The sequence below is a fragment of the Sorex fumeus genome, unplaced genomic scaffold (genome assembly GCF_029834395.1).
Source record: "Sorex fumeus unplaced genomic scaffold, SorFum_2.1 ptg000054l, whole genome shotgun sequence".
NCBI lineage: Eukaryota > Metazoa > Chordata > Mammalia > Eulipotyphla > Soricidae > Sorex > Sorex fumeus.
The window spans coordinates 16,987,031-17,008,854 of NW_026606111.1; the positions used below are offsets into that span (position 1 = coordinate 16,987,031).

The following is a 21,824-nucleotide window of genomic DNA, read 5'->3' on the forward strand; positions in this document are numbered from 1 at the left end:
CCAGCGTGCGTCTCTGTGTTGTTCCAAGATGCATAAAAATTGGACTCCTGGTTTAGTGCTGCTCATCCTTTCTTTCCTCCCTCCGTCTTCATCCTCCCCCAGATCCCACCACCACTACACACACACACACACACACACACACACACACACACACACACACACACACGCCCTACGGGGTATTAAGAGAGAGAAGGAGGACTCCCCCCTCCCCAAGTCTTCCAAGTGGCTGTGGTCTCGAAGAGCGCTGGGGCCGCCCCCGCCCAGCTTCTAGGCAGGGGAGACAGATGGGGGGCGGGGCCCATTCGAGAGGGGCGGAGGAGGCCCCGGGTGGGGGACAAGGCGAGGTGAGAACTCAGGATCTGAATCGGTGGCCTGGGAGGGGACTGGAGGAGGGCTAAGAGGACTCGGCGACCGGCTGCTGGGCGGGGGGAACGGAGAGGGGGGCAGGTCTGCGCCAATCAGCGGCGCCGGCCTGGGAGGTTGCTAGCGGTATCCACGTAAATCAAAGGGCGCGGAGCCAATGGGAGGGGGCGGAGGGGGCGGGGCCCAGGCGCGTGCCGCTGCGAGCCGGCGCTGCCAAGAGAGCGGGAGAGAGCTGGAGAGAGCAGGGAGAGGGGGGAGCTCCGAGCGAGTCAGAGAGTGAGCGAGAGCAAGAAGGAGGGAGAGGAGAAAGAGAGCGAGGGCGGCGGGCGGGAGGCGGCGGCGGCGGCGGCAGCAGAAGCAGTGATAGCTGGAGCAGCGACAGAAGGCGTCGGAGCGGGCGTCGGAGCTGCCCGCCGGGGGAGAGAGAGAGAGGAGAGAGCGAGCGAGCGAGCGAGCGAAGAGAGGAGCCCGAGGCGAAAAAGTAACTGTCAAATGCGCGGCTCCTTTAACCGGAGCGCTCAGTCCGGCTCCGAGAGTCATGGCGACCGCAGCGTCTAACCACTACAGCCTGCTCACCTCCAGCGCCTCCATCGTGCACGCCGAGCCGCCGGGCGGCATGCAGCAGGGCGCGGGGGGCTACCGCGAGGCGCAGAGCCTGGTGCAAGGCGACTACGGCTCGCTGCAGAGCAACGGGCACCCGCTCAGCCACGCTCACCAGTGGATCACCGCGCTGTCCCACGGCGGCGGCGGCGGGGGCGGCGGCGGCGGCGGGGGCGGGGGCGGCGGCGGGGGCGGCGGCGACGGCTCCCCGTGGTCCACCAGCCCCTTGGGCCAGCCGGACATCAAGCCCTCCGTGGTGGTGCAGCAGGGCGGCCGCGGCGACGAGCTGCACGGGCCGGGCGCCCTCCAACAGCAGCACCAGCAGCAGCAGCAGCAGCAGCAGCAGCAGCAGCAGCAGCAGCAACAGCAGCAGCAGCAGCAGCGACCGCCGCATCTGGTGCACCACGCAGCCAACCACCACCCGGGGCCCGGGGCATGGCGGAGCGCAGCCGCTGCCGCGCACCTCCCGCCCTCCATGGGAGCGTCCAACGGCGGCTTGCTCTACTCGCAGCCCAGCTTCACCGTGAACGGCATGCTGGGCGCCGGCGGGCAGCCCGCGGGGCTGCACCACCACGGCCTGCGGGACGCGCACGAGGAGCCGCACCACGCCGACCACCACCCGCACCCGCACCCGCACCCGCACCAGCAGCCGCCGCCGCCGCCGCCCCCGCAGGGGCCGCCCGGCCACCCCGGCGCGCACCACGACCCGCACTCGGACGAGGACACGCCGACCTCGGATGACCTGGAGCAGTTTGCCAAGCAGTTCAAGCAGCGACGCATCAAACTGGGATTTACCCAAGCGGACGTGGGACTGGCTCTGGGCACCCTGTATGGCAACGTGTTCTCGCAGACCACCATCTGCAGGTTTGAGGCCCTGCAGCTGAGCTTCAAGAACATGTGCAAGCTGAAGCCTTTGTTGAACAAGTGGTTGGAGGAGGCGGACTCGTCCTCGGGCAGCCCCACGAGCATAGACAAGATCGCAGCGCAGGGGCGCAAGCGGAAAAAGCGGACCTCCATCGAGGTGAGCGTCAAGGGGGCTCTGGAGAGCCATTTCCTCAAATGCCCCAAGCCCTCGGCCCAGGAGATCACCTCCCTCGCGGACAGCTTACAGCTGGAGAAGGAGGTGGTGAGAGTTTGGTTTTGTAACAGGAGACAGAAAGAGAAAAGGATGACCCCTCCCGGAGGGACTCTGCCGGGCGCCGAGGATGTGTACGGGGGGAGTAGGGACACGCCACCACACCACGGGGTGCAGACGCCCGTCCAGTGAACTCGAGCGGGGGGAGGGGCAGAGCGCGGGGCTCCCCCTCCCCTTCGGTCCATGGCCCTTTCCCGGTCCCCTTGTTTCCTCTCTAACTTCTGATTGTTCTTTTATTTTTAATTATTATTGCCCCGTCCCTTAAAAGAGAAAATAATAATAATAATAATAATAAGGAAAGCAACTAAGGCACTGGACTATCGTTTTCGGTAGCATGTGTAATGATGTGTTTTGACCTTTACAGGCTAGCCCAGGCAATGGAGTGGAGTGTCTCAGAGAGGAAGGAGCGTGTGATAGAGAGAGAGGAAGAGATAGTAGCAAGCACTGAGATAAATACCTGGCAAAACTAGATCAATGACCAAAAAGAAAAAATAAAATTCCACCAAATCATGATAAACACACAAAAAAACACAGCTTCTTGAGGCTGGGAGTTGGCACATGCTCTTGTGTTTATCTAATGTGGATCCCCATCAGGAGAAAGAATACACGCATTCGTTCTTTGATGTAGGCAAAAATTTAACCACAATAAATTGCACTGCAAGAAAATTGAAGTTTACATGGACAAATTCGTGAACATATTTTTCTTTCTCCCACCATGAATTTAGAAATTGCTAGGGTTTGTTTTGTTTTGTTCAGCAGAGAGAGTTGACGCCAGCTCTTGGCCACTCTCCATTTCTAACCTTCTTGTGTCACCCCTTGTTCTTCTTGCTGTTTGTGAACTTTGGTTTCCTTCTGTTCCCCCACCCCTCCACCCCACCCCTCACACTGGTGTAATGTTTATTTACTCCTTTTACCAAAGCGAAAAAGATTGGCTTCATACAAAATAAATCATTCTCCACTTTCAGGAAATCTGCATGGTCTCACCGTTTTGTCCAAGGCAAGAATCCAGTTTGGAATACAAAAATAAAAGTCCAGCATTGGTTTTTGTGACCAGCCACAAAGTAAACTTCATTTTCAGGCAGTGTTTCTGGGGGAGGTTATGGAGGGGAGGGAAAAAAAAGAAAGAAAAGTCCATGGCGAATGACTGATGATTCATTTTATCAGGCAGGTCCATTGTGAAGGAACTCAGGAAATGTGGAGATGAAATATATTTCCAGAGTTGCCCAACAGAAAGTGGCACATTGAAGAGAACTAGAGAAATAGGTTTCTTCAGATGCCCCTGTATAGTTCTCTGCCTTCTGTTTTAATAACTTAACTATGAGAAATTATTTGTGCTGACAGCAGCATTTATACTGTGTTCCTCTAATAGTATTTTTTAAAAAATTATGCGGGAACTTAATGTTGTATGCATAGACTGTTTTCTTAGCACACAAATACCCACATGCATACAGGGATTATCTCCACTGTAGACTGGTTTTGTCTTCACTAGCTCATGTGTTTATCAATTCATATTTAAGGTCCCACACCCTCTCTCATGTAATTTATTACAAAAACAAATTACCCAGTTTGACTTGGACAGCTTTCCCTCACCCCCTCTTTCACCAAGGAAGCCAAATGAAGTGGGGAAGATGCTATTTTCAATTCCTCTTTTTCTCCCTTTGTTAATAGTTTTAAGTATGATTTCTACCTTATCTTCTTGTGTTAACTCCCATGACAAAAGACTTTACTGGGGAGTGTAGGTGAAAAAAAACTTGTAACTGCACTGAAAATAAATACCATTAAACTGTGATCAGTACAAATATTCAAAAAAATTGCAATCAGCACAAAGGGGCGCTAGAAGGGAAAACACTTTTTATTCATCTGAAAACTTTGGGGCTTTTTTTTTTCCTGGTTAGGTGTTAGAAAAATTTTATGTTAAAAATTCAATTCTCACTACCATAAAATTATGGTTCCGCATCAGTTTAGCATTGCACTTAGTAGTTAAGGTTTTAGGGTTATATTGTCTTTTCAAACACCTGTGATCGGTTCATTTTTTAATGTTTTTGCAAGATAAATGATAACTTACAATGGGCATATTTCTTTGCCTGTATTTCATTTCCCCCAACAAATGTCATAAGGCGATGGGGCACGGAGCTGCTTCGGGTGCATCAAGCTGCTTGTCCCTGAGGCGTGAGGACTGGCTTTAGTGAAGCAATCCAGAGCAGGGCAAATAGCCAATGGGAAAGGGAGGAAATGAATTTTCAGCTTCTTATTACCAAGTGGGTAAGGTGAGAAACTGGAGTTCAGGGGCTGTCCTTTAGCTCCTCTAACTCTCATAGGTTTACTAAGACAAAAGTTACCACTGAACCTTACCACTATGTATATATGTTTAATATCTGTCTTTTGAAATGCAGAAATAGTTTAAATGTTTCTTTGTCTATTTTTCTTTTTTTTAATGCTACCCAGGGAAATATTTTCATATCATTTTTAAGTGGCCTGCCTCAATGTATATTTATTTCTTTTAAAAGCAAAAAGGTTCTGGAAACTGTTTTTCTGTAGCTTTAAATGAGTAGGTGAGCAAAATCTATATGGGATGTAATTTTTTTGTTCAGTCTTTAAAAATAACTTTGTTTTGGTACATTTGGTTGTGCTTGTGGGGAAAATAAAAACGCAGAGATCCTTATATATTTATGTTAAAGTAATATTTTATTATCTACATAAAACAGAAATGCACAATACCTTCATAGTTTGTTCTAATTATTGAAATATCTTTATTTTATTTTAAAAGATAGTGCCAAGTTTTAAGGGGGGGGAAATACCCTAGACCTTATGCTTACTGAGTTGAGTTGTGTGTAAAACACTTCCCTTCCTTTATACTTCATAAAGTTTTGGAATAAATTTTATGGATATACTGCCAGGTTTCATGTTTATAACTTTCGGAGGCTTTTTTAAAAAGGGAGACTACTGACTGTTTTGATTCACTTTTCTGTGCAAAATCTATCTGTGCCAAATCTTTCAGCACTATGTCTGTAGCATTAAATCGAAATGGTCATTGGGTTTTAGCTTCAATTTGTTTGCCATTTCATGGTCCAACAAAGAGATGTTTGTTCCTCTTTAAAATGTACAGATATTCCTGTATCTTCCTTCCAAGTTAGCTTTACCTTCCTAATTGCGCTGTGGGAGAAAAAATCATCAATGAAACTAGGTAGACTTTAATCTTTACTACATGTCCACACAGTATTTGGTACCTACAGGAAAGCAAGATTTAGTCAAGGGTATTATACTTATTAATTAACAGTTCAACAGAGAATAACTGGTAATATGCAGTGTGCATTTACTTAATGAATAGGGGTAGGTCCTATGTATTCTTCCTGTTGGGTTCAGAGAAAAAGATGCATTTGCAATGGTTTATGCAGTCTTCTCTAAGTCTCTGAAAATGGGTTCTGGAAAAAAAATAAAAGAAGGTACGAATGGGGACTTATTTTAGTATTATGGTGCAAGACTCTAATGCTAATATAGATTATTTCAGATAGTTTTACTACGCTACCCAAAATTCAGTTTTAAATGAGAAATGAAAGCACTGTTGGCTTACTTTACAAGTTTGCTGGCGTATTTAAAAGTTTTCTTTGGAACATTGGTTTAAGTATAAATGTCTATTTGGAAAGGTAGTTTCTGGGCTTATTGCATCTGATCATCTTTTCTAACTCCTGGTCAATATTACACAGGTCCCAAACAGATTCAGCCAAATGATCTTATCAATAGGCTGAACAAGAAGTGACAGAAAGAAGAAGTGCTTTGTGACCGCAGACATGCTGATGGGTAAAATGTTTAAGCTGGATATAGATTTAAGTTCTGGGTCAATATCCTCCTCCAGTGTAGGCGGAAAACAAGCAGCATCTGCCCTCTGCAGGGCATTTTAGTGGACCTTGAGAAGACGTTGTTGTTGTTGTTGTTGTTGTTGTTGTTTGTTGTTGTTGTTGTTAGCCACAGGAGCTACTGACTGGAAACGATCACGTGCTAAATGGTCATGCCAAGGTTCTGACCCACGCTTGCCATTCCTATTCTAAAGCTACTCAGACAGTTTTAATGCCAGTTTGGGGACTGTGCAAGGTGGAAAAACACCATCGCTGCTCCTGGGGAAAATGTGCGAGGCAGTCACTCCTAAGATGTGGACTAGTCAAAATGACAAACCTCCCCACCTCCCTCCCAAGACAGTAGTGCTGAAAAGGGCTCTCTGAAAGAGTCCATGTGCTTCCTCACAATGTGTCACTTTTAAAATTTATGGTGCAGCATGAAGGGTGGAGGGTGATCATGTGGGAGAGTTATGTGAAGGTCAGATGGAGGGAATGGCCACAAGTAATATTATGGTTGGCACTTCTAAACATTCTCGCTTCCCACGAAGTTACCTCCTTATTTTTCAAACGGCAGCAACAAAAGCCCTCTCTTCCTTCCCCTCCCCCTACCAGTTTGTAAGACACGTAGAGGTTGGCAAAATTTTCTAGTGAAATGGCTTTAGCAAAGATAAAACCTTTCTACTTTTTTTTCCCCTCTAAAAGCAACTAATAAAGAGATACAGCAGCAACAATGGGGGGTTGGCATGTGAGCGTATTGGTACCTGTGCATGTATGTCTATATGCTGCATTCATTCGCCTTTCATTTGCCTTACTATGGAAGCAGCTTAGGTAGTGCTGGGTGACTGGGTGAGAGATATTATCTTTTTATCACTGGTCCCTGTGATTTGTCTTTGTTGATTTTTCAATCAGTTTATAGAACTCTGTTCTAGATTCTATTGAATTCCTAGACAAGTTAAAGAATGGAGCATGTACAGAAAGCGAAAGGATGGTGAAGTGAGGGTCAAAGGTAAAAGTGTTTCTTGAGATCCACTTGTATATTTCAGTGAGGCGAAAGCTTATTTAAAACGAAAGAAAAAGATGCATCTCGAAGTACTGTGAGTGATGGTATGGAGTATACAGATAAATTTTATACATTTTCCCTGTTTAGGAAAGTTTAACTTTTTCAATGACACATAATCTCTTAGTGAGGGGGCAGGTGGTGGTGGGAGTATGCTTGATAACTATTCTCACCACTTGTTTCAGGCTAGGAAATAATGCAAAAGTGGCAGAAGGTTACCACACTCGGCTCACAAATCCCGAAATAAACTTGTCCATGTTTGTAGAACTTGAGCCAGAGTTATTTCAATGCCCATTATCTAGACTAGCTACAGGAGCACCAGAAAATGAAACTAGTTTTCTTCAAACTCTTTGCTCGGTTAAAGAGAGATATATGATCAAAATATATGCAGATTGTTCTGGTGTTTGGAGGGAAGCTAGGAGATGTGTTTTCTCCTTTTTTTTTTTAAGAAAAAGAAAAGCCAATAAACTTTATCATGTAGCACTTTTCCCTTCCCTTAATAACAACTCTGCTTGGCTTAGCTGTTAGAGGTTTTAGAAACAATATCATATCCTAACAAGACAACCCTGGCCTCTTATTGTTCTTAGAATTCTGGTTGTTAATAACATTAAGATGTATTTCTCTCTCTCTTTTTTTTAAATGTCTGAAATGTTATTTAATACACCAGTAAAAATGCATCTATATCTTAAAGTTTATTCCTTCCACGTCTTTCTGAGTTTTTATAGCTCTTTGTCTGGGATTTGGGGGTGGGGGTGGGTCTTCCATATGCGGTTGGTCTTTGAGGATCGGGCTCTGGAGTGGTTTGTAGCTGGCGGCACACAGCTCTGCTCAGAATGGGGAGTTGTCATGGGGGGGGAGAGAAGAAATAAATGCCCTACAATGACTCACTTGTCACTGATTTTTAGAAAGACAGGGGAGCCTTAGGACCCCATCTGAGCAATATGGAGGGGATTTTGATTGCTATAAATTGTCCACAATTAATTCTCGGTGTGCAGAACGACGGCGAAAGAAAAACCTCGCTGTGGAGTAAATTTGAATCTGCGTCCTTTTTGATTTGGGCCACATATTTTCCATCCTACCAATGTTTCCTCTGGGCTTGTTTAAAGGGAATAAAAATGACACATGCGTACACACAAAATATAGTCGGAGTTTGGCAGGACGTGGGGGTAGGGGGTGAGGACTTTCTTGCGGATTTGTGGCACAAATTGACCATTGTAAATCACTGGGCTTTGGGGGTTCAGGCAAACCCCGGTGAAAAGAGTTGGGATTCTTTTCTTCCTCCTGTTCAGAAATCAAATTCTGTCGGAGGAATTGTTAGGTCCCAGTACTTGGGATTCTGGCTAGAAAGATTTGCCATGAATAACTTTTTGTCTGTTTACTCCCCTAACAAAAGTCTCTCTAAAGTTGGTGAAGCGCTTGGAAAAGGCAGGAGAACATTCTCTGAGCTGTCACTTGCTCTTCGCTTGGACACAAATAAGGCGCCTAGTTCGAGGGTGCGCCCGCGCCTCGTGGGAAGTCAGGCCTCTGAGAGGAAGGCCCAGACTGCCCCGCTGGACCGTTCGGGAAGGGAAGAGAAGCGAGAGGAGCCGGGAGTCCCTGTATTCCTGCCTGGGCCTTCGCTCTGGGGCACTGCACCGCCCAAGAGCTGTCCAGGAATGCGGATTCTCGGCGGCTCCCAAGGCCTGGACGGCCAAGCCTGCAGTTTCAGCCCGTTGCAGCCCTCTGCCCTTTCCAGGAGAGCCGGTAGGGTAGGAGGGTCGTCGGGATCGGTGGGATCGCCCACCCCAGTAGAGTAGGAGCCTTGGGCAAGGGGGTGGGGCGCCGTCCTTGGGGCACTTGGGTTTGGACGCTGCGAGGTGGCCTGGCCTATGGGGCGCGCGTGGATGGGGCGCGTGCGGGGGGGGGAGGGCTGAGTTTTGAGGGTCTAGAGGCAAGTGAATCTCTCAACTTTCCGCCTCTGCAACATTCCCCCTTGACTCTCTGTCAAGTTAGGCCTAGGACGTGGCATTCTGCAGGAAGAAGCAGTAATGGGCAAAAGTGTCCCCGCAAAGAAGAGGGCAGAAGAGGCAACCGCAGGAAAAGTGCGGAAGAATTAAGAGGACAGTGAATTAGAGCAAATTGACCTTTTCCTGGAGGGTTTTGTTTTGTTCTGTTTTGTTTCTGCGGGGGATAGCTCAGGACCCAGGAATGGAGTGAGAGGAAGCAGAGGTGGCAAGCAAAGTTTTGAAGCGCCTCCCCGTCAGCCCCCCACGCCCACCTCAAACTTCGGACTCACGCGAACCCTGGAGAGCGCCCCACTCCCCGCCTCCTGGGGAGAGGAAGGTGCTCTCCCGGCGCTGAAGCGCCCGGCAACACCAACCTCGAACCTTCCCCCCGCAAACCTCACCCTGCTTGGCCTAATTTCGCTACGTCTGCACAGGAGGGAAGTTAGATCCCCAGCAAAAGGAACCTGGGCACCCCAGTCTCCCAAGTCAGAGTTGGGGGGAGGGGCGCAGCGAACAGGGTGTGCCCGAGCCCCAAGACCAGAGGTCCTGAGGTTCTCCTCCGCACTCTGGGCGCTCCTAAAGTAATGGGACCCGCCCCCGTAGTTTCCCAAAAGCCCCCCGACGGGAAAGTAGTGGGAAGATCTCATTAAGTCTTTAAAACCTTCGTCTAGGGGCGCTGGGGCTGCCAACGCGGCCTTCTGCCTCCCGAGTAGGGGAGGCCTAGCAGGGGACAGAGGCTCTAGGGGCCGCCGGGGTGCGCGGCGGGGCCCGGAGGCGGGAAGCTGGATGATGAGGGTGGGAAGGCGGCCAGGGGCCGAGCAGAGGCGCTGGCGGGCGCGGGTCGGTGCTGGCGCGGGGCCGGCCTCCGCCCGGCGAGCCGGGGCCTCCTGCCTGCTCCCGCCGCGCCCGCCCGCGGACACTCACCGGGCCTCGTGGCCAGCCGGGGCGGGGACGCACGCAAACAAGGATGCTTCTATTTACTCGCCTCTGCCTGTGGATTTCTAAGACATTCAGCAAGCACAATCATTAAACTAATTTGTATTTGATTGTTTGGGCGGACGGAGGGTAGTTTTATTGCGCTAAGCATTCAAGCAGGCACGCATCGCTGATTACCAGTATACATTAAATAAAGTTGTTTGTACACATTGTCTTACCACATATAGGCAGAGGCTTATTATTCTAATTACTCTAATTAGTGCATTGAAATGTTTTCTACTTGATTTGAGGAGACAGTGATTAGTTCTATTACTTCTTTTAACTCGTATTTTATGGAAAACTGTTGGTGCATGTTCAAATTACTTTATTTGCCCCTGGAATATAACGCTGACCCAAACGCAGTGAACTGCACGGCCTTGTGGGGCCCCAACTTTGATGTGGGCCTCGGCTTGGAAGAGGCTTCTGTTATTTATTATTTCCCTCCCACCCTCCCGCCGCCACCGCCCCTTCGGAAGTCCCCGATGCGCGCCCCGCACTGGCGGCGTCCGAGCAGACACAGATCCGAAACCAACCTCCCGGGTCGCCGCGCGCCTGGCCCGCTGCCCCGCTGCCCCGCGACTTTCCCGGGTGCGATTCCTTTTAAAAGACGCCCTCAAGCATATTTTCCGTGAATCTGTTTCTTGAGCTTTAATGTTACTATTAATTGATAAGATCAGCTCATCAAACATACTATTTCGATAGGGAATTGTAATTAAAACCTTAATCCCGTTTGAGACTTTTTTTCCCTTTAAATTCCTTTTTCTTATGGAAGGGGTGCAAAGTTCACTATAAAAAGTATTCTAACAGGGAGATTAATTCGTTATCTAAATAACAATCTTTGCTATTGATCCAACGCACTTTCCGCCACCTTTTGTGTCGGTCCGCGAGGCCCTTTTTAAAAAAGGGAGAATATGACAAAGCAGAAGATCTGGACCGAGCCCCACAGACTCCGATCGACTTGGGAAAGCGAGGGGGTCCCGGGGCCCTCCCTGCCTCCACCGCGACGGGAGGAAGCTCTGGAGGTGGTTCTCGCCTGACTCGGGTGATGCCAAGGGGCAAGCGCCCCGCCAGCGCCGCAGGCCGGGGAGCCGGGCCGCCTGCCTGCGCGCTCTGCTCCCCTGGCAAAAGGAGATCTGCTCCGTTTCTAGGTAAATATTCCACCGGTTCTGCTTTTACTGTTAATATTTAAACTCGGATTATGCCGTCTCTACATGCGCGTTCCTAACCTTTGCCGACGGCTGGGATGTAATAAACCCCGGCGTGCGGGGCCGGAGCGTGCCGCCTCCCCCGGCCCGGGCCGCAGCTCCCGCCTCCCGCCCGCGCCCGGCCCCGCCGGCCCCCGCCCGCGGCCCCTCGCCGCCTGCGCCCGGGCGCGCGGGAAGGAAATCAGCGCCTCCTGGCAGCAGGCGGCGGAGCATCCGGGGCGCTCGCCGGCTGGGGGAGGCCGCCCGTTGTCCCGGCGGAGGAGTCCCGGGGGCCCCCGCAGAGAGAGTTGGGCAACCCCCAGTCTCCCGGAGGGCGGTGGTAGGGCGGGGGGGTGGGGATGTGGTGGAGAAAGAACCCGGCTTCCCGGAGGCAGCAACGCCCCCCGGCTCTGGGGAGGCGGGAGGTGGCGCGGGGTGGCTGCTGGGGGGAGCAAAACCTCCCCCAGTCTATCCACCACCACCCCCCTTCCTCGCACGCCTCCTCTAAGAGAGGTCGTGACCCCAGTTTGAGAAGTCCAAGAATCTGTGAAGCGAAGAAGGGCGTCTCGGTGCCCCGGTCAGCTCAGTGGTCTGAGGTTTCCTTCTTTTCTAAGATCCTCCCCCTAACTCACGCCCTCCTTTCCTTCTAACAAAGTCTTCTTCGTCTACGCACAGACTTGTTATGTAACAAAGTCTCCCAGGCGAATTTAACGGGAGAATAAAGGACACCCCAACCCCACCCCTCCTTTCCTTTGCCTTCCCTCCTTCCTCCCCCCCTCTCCTCTCCCAGTGCATCTGTTCTCCGGGACCCAAGTTCTTGCACCCAAGACTGCAGGCCTTAGCCGAGTAGAACTTTGGCGCCCCACAGTGGCACTGGGCCGGAATTGCCCTTGATTTTACAGCCTAATCTGTTCCAATGTTTTGTTTCAGATCCAATTCTCTCCCCCCCCCCCACCCGCCCCCATCCCTGCTCTTCCGCTCACTGCCCACTCTACTCTCTTCCTCAATTTCTCCGAACCACAGAGTTATGACTGTGACGAAGCATATGATTCATACAAAGATTTTTAAACATCCAGTTCTAGGTAGGTCCTGGTTGGGAGATGAAAGCTTTGCTTGGAAAGACCACACACATTCAATTCCAGAAAATACTCTAGACCCCACAAAAATTGCCAAAGGTCAACTTCTCCAGTCCTTATTACCTTCATTCTTCCACTGTGGTAGATAAGATTTCAGGGTCTCAGTGTCCAGTTTTGGGGGAACATCCAGACCAGAATACCACATTAGAAGGACTGGTTAGTCCAGAAGCAAAACGCTTCATCAGGTAAAAGGAAGTGCAGTGAATGCTATCTTAAGTCAACCCAGAGCTTTCCCCTTTGACTTCTTCCTAGAGAGTAAATTTGTTCCGTTTTAGAGATTAAAAAGGAGTTTCCACTGCAGTGACCACTTGGAAGAACTTTCCAGAATGATGAAACCATCCCTCCCCTACCCCCCTGTCACAGTGCACATTATCCCTAAGCACCTGGTAACAGTGGAGCATGTAGAGCCCAGGAAACTCCATAGCCCGGGAAATCAGTCCTCTGCCCCAAGTAACAAGACAAGGTAGAGAAGAGGACTGGGACCGTGAACAACATTCTGCTGCCTAAGGGAACTGGAGCTGCGTGTGTGTGGGGGGGGGGGGGGGGGGAGGGGGGGCGCGCACACGTGCGCGCACACGCATGCGCCGGGCCTGCTCTGTATGAGCAACCTGGGGAAGTCAGCTGGCACCTCCAAACCCGGTTCTGCATGTGCTGTGTAGATACTACCATTTCTTTCTTTCCAACAGGATTGAAGTGAGACACAAATTGAATAACGTGCATGAACACATCTGAAGGGAAAGCCCAGAGTAACTTGCTGTTGTTGTCAGCTCCAGCAGAGGCTTTGACTCTGATTGTCCAGCAAGAAATTTCTTTAATTTATAAATAACGGTGCAGCTTGATTCTATCACTGCAGGGAAGGGGAAAGGCAGGGGCAGCCCTCTGGATGGCATGATCCAGGAAAGGCGCCTCTGATTCTGATTAGCTTTAAACCAGGGTTCCAACTTCACAAAGTGGTGTGTGTGTGTGTGTGTGTGTGTGTGTGTGTTTCAGATGTTCAAGGTCTTACAGCTAAATCATCACCAGGGCCCCAGGCCACAAACCAATAATCACAGCGATTATAGCTCCATGCGATGGGAAGACCAACCAGCCCTGTACTCCTGAGAACCACTTCATGTCTTTAACATCTTACAACCTCTTGACATTTATAGCGTTCCTCTCTGGGTGTCATTTACAGCAGCCGGCCTTAGTCCAGAGGCGAACACACACACACACACACACACACACACACACACATAAAGCAGGAGCGACTGCGGTGTGAATTCACGCAGACCTCACCTCCCATTTGTGGAGCATCCCAGTGCTATGGGGCCATGGATCTTGGAAATAGAGACCGTTGGCATCCCACAGGTGCTCTGCAGCACCCCGGGCTACTTCCAATGTCTGGGAGTCCCATGAGAGCATGCTTCCACTATCTCAATGCTTGCCAAGTCCTCTGCCCTTCTAGATCAGACCCTCCCATCAATTTTGACAGACAGGTTGTGCCCATGCCAGCCCCTCCCTTTGCTTCCTCTGAAGGTTCCCAGCTGGGCTGGATCAAAGAGTGGCCAGTGGCTCTGGGAGATTCTCCCCCACCCCACCCCAACAGCTGAGAAGTTGGAGTATCAGGGGTGCAGGAGTGGAGGTGTCCACGCTCCGGTCACTGTGCAGTGGCCTGGACAGCAGATCCCACCGAGACCTCCTGCAGCCAGAGACGAAGGGGAAGGTTAACCCTGGCTACCCGGGGCTACCCGCCCTCCTCCTGTGGACGCCACAGGACAGCCCAGGTTGTGCCTATCTCACATCTGACATTTTGTCCCTTCAAGAACCTTCACAGGGTGGCGAGAGTGAAGCCCTTGCTTGGAGTGCAGTAGCAGGACCCCAGCATCGACACCTTAAAGAAGAGGAGGAGGAGGAAGAGGAGGAGGAGGGAGGGAGGAAGAAGGAGGATAACTCCTAGATAACCACCCCATCCCCACCCTTATCATCATGCCAAGCCTGGGTGGTTTTCTTCAGAATAGCTGAAAACCCTGAAATTCCTTCTGTCCCACTGCAAGAGGTGGGGGATAGAGGAACCTCAGAGGCTGCCACCCCCACCCCTGGGGAACTGACCAGACCAGCAGGGGCAGGAAAGAAGAGGGACAACCCTAAGATTGTCTGTGATCATGCCTCTCCAAATCCAAAGACCTCAAACTCCAAGCACCTTCATTTAGTTATGGGGAAAGCCCCACCCGCCACTTGCTAGAGACTCTGAACCAAGGGGTGTGAGCACTGCTTCCTGCAACAAGGCATTGCTAAAGTAGGTACATGAACACACATGCGAGACCCAAACTAAATCCACTAGGATTCTTAGTTCAAATAACCAGAGTAGGAAGAGATAGGTAACTCGGCAATCATAGAGGGAGGGGCAAAGTTGGGCAGACGAGAACGAAACCAATGAACAAAGGAGGTTAGAGGAGGCTAGCACCATGCGAGGTGCAAGGAAGCAGGAGAAGGCGAAGGATGAACAGGTTCGGTGTGCTGGGCCAGAGAACAAGGGCTGGCATCCGGTGCAAGGCAGAGCTGCTCAGAGAGCCCGTGCATACAGTTAATTGGTGGAAGGTCTTGAAGAAGTTTTAATTAGATTTAAAAAGCAATTAAGAGCCATTGTAGAGGAGTGATCCGATGGAAATAATGCTTCAAGAAGGCACAGAACTCTTGCAGGGCACGGCATAGATCCTAAAGGGATGAGGATGAATCACGGGGAGATTAGCTAGGAGTCTGCCAGAATAGTCCTGACTATTAAGAGAACTGTGAGAAAGACAGGCAATTTTTGCAGCAGAGACTCAAAGGGAGAGGTAAAGAATGTTGAAGCCTGGTTGCATTTGAGGGGAACAGTGGATTTATAATAACAGAGGAGTGGGGCGCTGGTGAGATAGTACAGCAGGTAACATGGGGGACAAGCAACTGACCCACACTCCATATCAGGGACTGAAGATGGTCCCCTGATCCCCACCAGGAACAATTTCTGAGCTCAGAGTCAGGAGTAAGCCCTGAGAACCACCGGATATGGCCACAAAACAAAAGAATAGAGAAATGGAAACAAAGGAGAAGTGCAGAAATTGTGTTATCTTACATATTCTAGTTTCCAATTTCACCAACCTCTCCCCCTGCACAGAATCAGAAGGCCGCTGGGATCAGGTTTTACAGCAACTTACATCTATTTACAGAAGCTACCTCTCCTTGTTAAATCAACTTGATTTGAATTCAGGAGTTTTTGTTTCATATTTTATTAAACCCGTGTCACATAATATGCTGGGTCTTTTCCTGGGTGGTATTTTCTGAAACAGAGCTGCAGAGAATATGAAGGAAGAGAAAATGAATTGAAATCCAAGGCCACACACATTTTTCATAGGTAGCAGACGCTCTCCATGGTGCCCAGAAACCTTTACAGTAGGACTGCAGTCAGGCAGCTTGTAACTGCCCAGAAGGAGCCCTGCATGAACAATCTCTTCTTTCTCCTGTATCTCTTACCATATAGTTTCATTCAAACATTACTTGTATCCAAGTCAGTTAAACAGAGGCATCTATTTCAAAGAAATTTAGACATTCACTGAACTTTCCTTATTTAACATTTGACATGTTAAACTATGAGCATTTATTTAATTTGGAGATTAGAAGGGATGGAGAGATAGTACGACTAGTGCTTACCTTGCAGGTGGCTGATTTGTTTTGATCACTGGCACTGCATTTGGTCCCCAGAGCCCTGCCAAGAGTGATCCCTGAGTGCAGAGCCAGGAGTAATCCCTGAGTACCATAGGGTGTGACTTCAACATCCCCCAAAATCAATTAATTTAATTTAATAAAAATATATTTATTTGCATTTATTATTGCTCCTAATTTGAAGAGCAAAAGCCCTTCTTTAAGATGTTCTGCCTTCAAAAGATAGGCAGGTATACTGGATTACTTTGAGCCAGCTAGAGAGAAAGGCAATTTGAATAGAAGCCAGTGGAATTCAAGTATGTCAATATTCCCCTGTATGTAGCATGAAGTAACTGAGATTGCCTAGTTTAAAGACAGAGCATGTGCTGGCTCCCATATAATTTCTCTTCCTCTTTTGTGTGTCAGATAGCCAAGCTACATTGGTTCTATTTTTCAGTTCCTATATATCATCAAGCTAACCAGAAGACCTTGACTTATTTTTCTTGGAAGCCCTCTTCCATTCAGAAAATGGTTTTTCTCCTGAAAACCTTTGCTAGAAATCAATACTTTTATGACACCGTGGGGGGTGAAGATGAGAAAAATTGTAATAATTTTTAGAAAAAAAATTTTAAGCATGATTTATTAATGAAATTTTTCTTGCACTCAGCAGACCTGAGTTTGATTCGTGACACCCCGATCTGGTTCCCTGAGCACTGCCAGAGTGACTCCTGAGCATAGAACCTGGAGTAACCCCTGAGCATCGCCAGGTGTGGCTCAAAAACAAACTGTCACTGTCACTGTCTTCCCGTTGTTCATCGATTTGCTCGAGTGGGCCCGATAACATTGTGAGACTTGTTACTGTGTTTGGCACATCGAATACATCACAGGTAGCTTGCCAGGCTTTCCTGTGCAGGCGACATACTCTCAGTAGCTTGCGGGGCTCTCCAAGAGGGGAGGAGGAATTGAACTTGGGTTGGCCATATCAGCCGAGTGCAAGGCAAAAGCCCTACCCGCTGTGCTATCACTCGAGCCCTAAAAACTAACAAACAAGCAAAAACTTTAAAAAGTGGACATACACAAAGCTTTTTTTTTAAAAGAGAAGTAGACATAGACAGTGGGTAGGACTCTTGCCTTTCAGGGGTTTGATCCAGCATCCCACAGCATCCCTGGAGCCCCAGCAGGAGTGACCTCTGAGTCCAGATCTAGAAGCTGGGCACTACCGGGTGTGGTCCCCAAACAAAGAAAACAAATAAAACTTAAGTAGACATACAAAATGTACCATGTAAAAATCCTTTTGACTGCAACTAAGTGGACTTGGTTCCAAACCAGGACTACTGGTTCCAAATTGCAGGAGGCATGTGAGTGGTGGAGGTTGCCTGATGCTACCTGCTTCTCTGTCATGACCATGATTGATTTGAAAGAACAGTAAAAGGAATTGCAACATGATACTGCATGGGGACTAAGTTATCAGAATTATCTGTATAGTGAGGCAACATGATAGAAACCAATCAAAATATTTCTGAGTTTCAAGTATCCTAGGTTTGAATTATGTCTTTAATCAGATCAGATAAATGTAAAGTACACAATTCATAATCATGCTTTATAGAAATACCTCAGGGAAAATATAAAAAATACCTGCATACCTATTGTAATATTTAAGAATAAGACACTGACAATACATAATGCCCTCCTAGTCCCTACTATGAATCTGAGATGATTATCTAGTCCTTTTCCATCATTGGCGATAATCATCTAAATTTGTTAGTGGCTGTTCATAGGATTTATTTGTATTTTTTGTAGGACCTCCCAAGCATTGCTCAGGAGTGTTGAGAGCCACTCCCAGTGATACCCACCAGTAATGCTCAGAACCACCAGGGTCACCCCAACTGATGGCTACAACCAGTTCTGCTCAGGGACCAAGCAGTACTGGGGATTTAACTTAGGACCTCAAGCATGCCATGCATATGCTCCAACTCTTTGAGTCATCTCCCGAACTCTTTGTTTCTTTTTAACACATTTTTATTCATAAGGGATTTTATGCTTTAAACTTTTTACAAATTATATAAAAATATTTAATAAATTACACTTCATGGAAAAATTATGTGCAGAATAGAATATATCTTGGATATACTGCTACAGTTTTCAGAGTTGCATAATGTAATATTTTGGTTTAAAATATTTTGTTTCTTGTCCATTGTGTTTTAAAATTTTGGAGCATAGTAGAATAATAATTTTTATGTGTTGTGTTTTTCAAAAAGAGCAAATTCTATGTATTTTACAGATTATCAAATTTGATTTTTTTAAATTTTTATTAGTGAAACACCATGAGGTACAGTTGTAGACTTACAAATTTTTGTGCTTGGGTTTCAGTTATACAATGATCCAGTACCCATCCCTCCACCAATGCCCATTCTCCATCATTTACGTTTTTTTAAAAATTTTTGTTAGCGAAACATCATGAAGTATAGTTGTAGATTCGCAAATTTTTGTGCTTGGGTTTCAACTGTACAATGATCAAGCACCCATCCCTCCACCAGTGCCCACTTTCCATCACCATGGGTCCAGTATCCCTCCCATCCCCCATTCCCCCCCCCCCCCACCCTGCCTCTGTGGCAGGGTATTCCCTTTTGTTCTCTCTCTCCCTTTGGGTGTTGTGGTTTGCGAAAGAGTCATTGAGTAGCAACCCTGTTTGGTCTGTTGTCTACTTTCAGTATGCTTCTCCCATCCTGGGAGGATCCTCCCAACCAAATTTGTTTGCTTTTAAGTCAAAGAAAACAGATTAGTACCTATGTATGCCTATAATGCTATATGTCCCGGTACTTGCTACTTTAGAAATATTTACTTTCTGATACAAATCTTTATTTTTCATTTTGAATACCAAACTCAGGTTGGATTTTACTGCATGATTCAAGAGGATTGGAAACAAGAAGATATATTTGTTTCTTTATTCAATTATAATTTAAAATATTAAAATAAGGTCTCTAGTGATGGTTATGGTAATAATAATAATAATAATAATAATAATAGTTCCTATCTTATACACCTTCTACAGTGAAATCTTGTCATTCCTGTTGTCAGTGGTAGAGTTTTAGTGTTGTATTTTTTGTTTATCTTTTTGTTTATCTTTCTGTTTTGAGACGATTGTGGCTTTTCTCAGAGCTATACTCAGCGATCACTCCTGGCAGGACTTGAGGTGTAAGGGATGGAACCTGGTTGATCATGTGCAAGGCAAGTATCCTACCCACTGTACTATCTAGCCCCAGTGGTAGCTCCCCTGCCCTCACCTCCTGCATAAGTCCCACTAAAAATAGAAGATGGATTGGTCATTATTTTGATCAAAAGAACTCAGCCATAGAAAAAACTCTACATAAGTTGCATGACTAAGCTTTAAGAGGCCTTGTAACTTGTTTTTGCACTGAGAACCATTGAGGAAAAGGAGAGACAGAGGAGGTGCCCCAGTCAAACCAGATCAACCTAGACAGATGCTAGTCCACCAGATCAGAAAGCTAAATGCAGCTGAGTTGAGTTCAGGCAATAATAGAATTGCAATAAAAACAAAACAAAGTAAAACAAGTCCACAGAATCATGAAAAAATACTAAATTTGTTTTAGTTTCGAGTCATACATTTTGAGCTGATTACAATGCTTCAATAAATAACTTAAAGAAAGGGTTTGTGTTATGGGTCTGACATATTTGCACTGTAAGGGGAATTCATATGCATGTGCTCACAAAAGAAAATTGTTACCAGTTTGCAGCATAATAAATACAATAATAATTCATTTTTAATCTTTTGTGTTTTGGGCATACCCAGGAGTGCTCAAGGACTACTCCTTGATCTGTACTCAGGGGAAAACTGGTGCTACAAATAAAATCCATGTCTCCAGTAGCCAAATCATACACTGAGCCCATTAACCTATCTCTCTGGCTCAAAGGTCAATATTTAAAAGTTCTTGGGGTCCACTTGTATCCACTCACAATCCTTTGAAGTATGGAGAATGTGAATTAAAGACTTTACACTATAAGAGAAATGTTCTTTTCTTTAATATCACTATAATTGAAGTAACATGGTTTACAATAGTGTTAACTGTTATTCCTTGGGTGTAAAAGTTACTGCGCCTCCCCCATCAGCAAGTTGCCAAAAACCTCAGACCACTGTCCTTACGTCACTTATAGTCCTCCTGATCTCTTCTTACCCCACAAATCCTCCTAAGTAATCCCAATTCTGTTGTCAGAATCCAACCATTTATTTTTATTTGTCATTGTCCAAAATGACACTATAGTTAGTGCTCCGTGAGTGGCGGACACTGAACTCTCTTATACAGTATTATCTATAATTTCCAAAGGGAGTTTATAATCCAAGTATACAAATGTATACACATTTCAGAAAAATGTCTATGAATATTATACATAAACTGCCTTGATTAGAATTCTTAGTTGGAGAAAGTTTGATACAATGAAAAGATGATATGTTTCAGCAGAAGAAGAGATAGTGTTACCCTAAGGGAACATCTGGATCAGACTAAGAGAACTTGCTGTTTATAGAATGGGTTGGAGGAGGAGTGGTGTATGAAACTATTTTCTTCAAAGTAGCAGTGTATGACTCAGAATCCATTCATTTGCAAATAACTGCAACAAAAACCAAACAGGGTTAATAAACAATCAAAAACAAGCAAGTAAAAGAGACTTTATTGGCTCATGCAACATAAAACACCTTGAATGACTTTATCTTGAGTACTCAGCATCAGTAGAACTGAGTTTGGCTTTCACCTCCTGGCAGGTTAATTTATTCTGGAGACTAGACACTGATTTGATGGATTCCATTAGACTTCTATCCTGTATGGCAAAGAACGTTTCTGAGTTCCATCTGAATCCAGAATTAGTCTTGTGACCTGTCTTTTTAAAATTTTTTAACAGTTAGTAAATCAAAATATGCATGTTTTCATGTTTGTAAGTGAGTAAGAGTGTGGTTCTCTCTCTCTTTCTCTCTCTCTCCCCCCTTTTTTGGGTCACACCTGGCTGTGCTCAGGGCTTACTTCTGGTTCTCAGGGATCTCTCCTAGTAAGTTTCAGGGAACCATCTGGGATGCCAGGGACCAAACCCGGGCTGGCCGTATGCAAGGTAAATGCCCTACCCACTACAGTCCTTATCTTGAGGGTTTGAGAGTAGTTTGAGAAGAGCTGAATAGGAAAGGAAAGCAAAAAGGAATAAAGACAAATAAGAGGCGTCTACTATAATTATCAACACACTTTAAATCAGTGTACACTGATGATTTTTCACACATTTCTAAACCAAGACCGCAAGGTAAGGGGACCAAGAGAGTTTTTAAATTTTTTTCTCTTCTGTCATGACTTAGAAACTTAAATAGTTCTATCAGTATTTAAGTGAGTTGTTAAAGTGAAGATTATTAGGCTCTTTACCTACAGTTTCCATATTTCTTACTATTGAGGTAATCAACCTTTCTAGGAAACTACACTTAGACGATTAAAAGATTTCATCTAAAAATGTACTTATTTGAAATTCCACAACATTCTTAATGAAAAAATATTATCTGCATAATTACATTAAATGGCTTCTGGAATACATTACTACTAACGATGCTAATAGAGTTAGTCCAGATGTAAACTATAAAAACATCCATTATCTTTTGCCCTTGAAAGAACTTTAAAAAATTGCTTTTTTGGTAGCAATTTGGTAGCAAAATGCTATACTTTAATGTATTGTATGTTGTTTTATAAAGTATTCTACAGAGTCTCACTGTCTCACATAAGTTTCTGACAACATATCCTTTAACTTTGTGCTTGTTTTCATGTGGCCCAATTGCATTTGCAGTTGATTTGATAAATGTAGTAGCCAACATATTTACATTAGGTTATTCTCTTACTAGTAATACTCAACTTGC

General features: G+C 46.5%; 1 protein-coding gene across 3 annotated transcripts; it reads left to right on the top strand.

The window, feature by feature from the left end:
• Positions 1 to 354: 354 nt before the first annotated feature.
• Positions 355 to 8,817, top strand: POU3F2 (POU class 3 homeobox 2). Of its 3 annotated transcripts, none has more exons than XM_056125015.1 (2): positions 355 to 1,984; positions 5,803 to 7,430. In XM_056125015.1, exons 1-2 carry the CDS (start codon positions 902 to 904, stop codon positions 5,842 to 5,844), a joined length of 1,125 nt encoding a protein of 374 aa, XP_055980990.1. In that variant the 5' UTR covers positions 355 to 901; the 3' UTR covers positions 5,845 to 7,430. The 3 variants fall into 3 exon arrangements, with proteins under 3 accessions (XP_055980990.1, XP_055980991.1, XP_055980989.1); XM_056125016.1 differs by lacking the exon at positions 5,803 to 7,430 and adding an exon at positions 8,382 to 8,817 and having other exon boundaries at positions 357 to 1,984; XM_056125014.1 differs by lacking the exon at positions 5,803 to 7,430 and having other exon boundaries at positions 373 to 4,196.
• Positions 8,818 to 21,824: the final 13,007 nt, after the last annotated feature.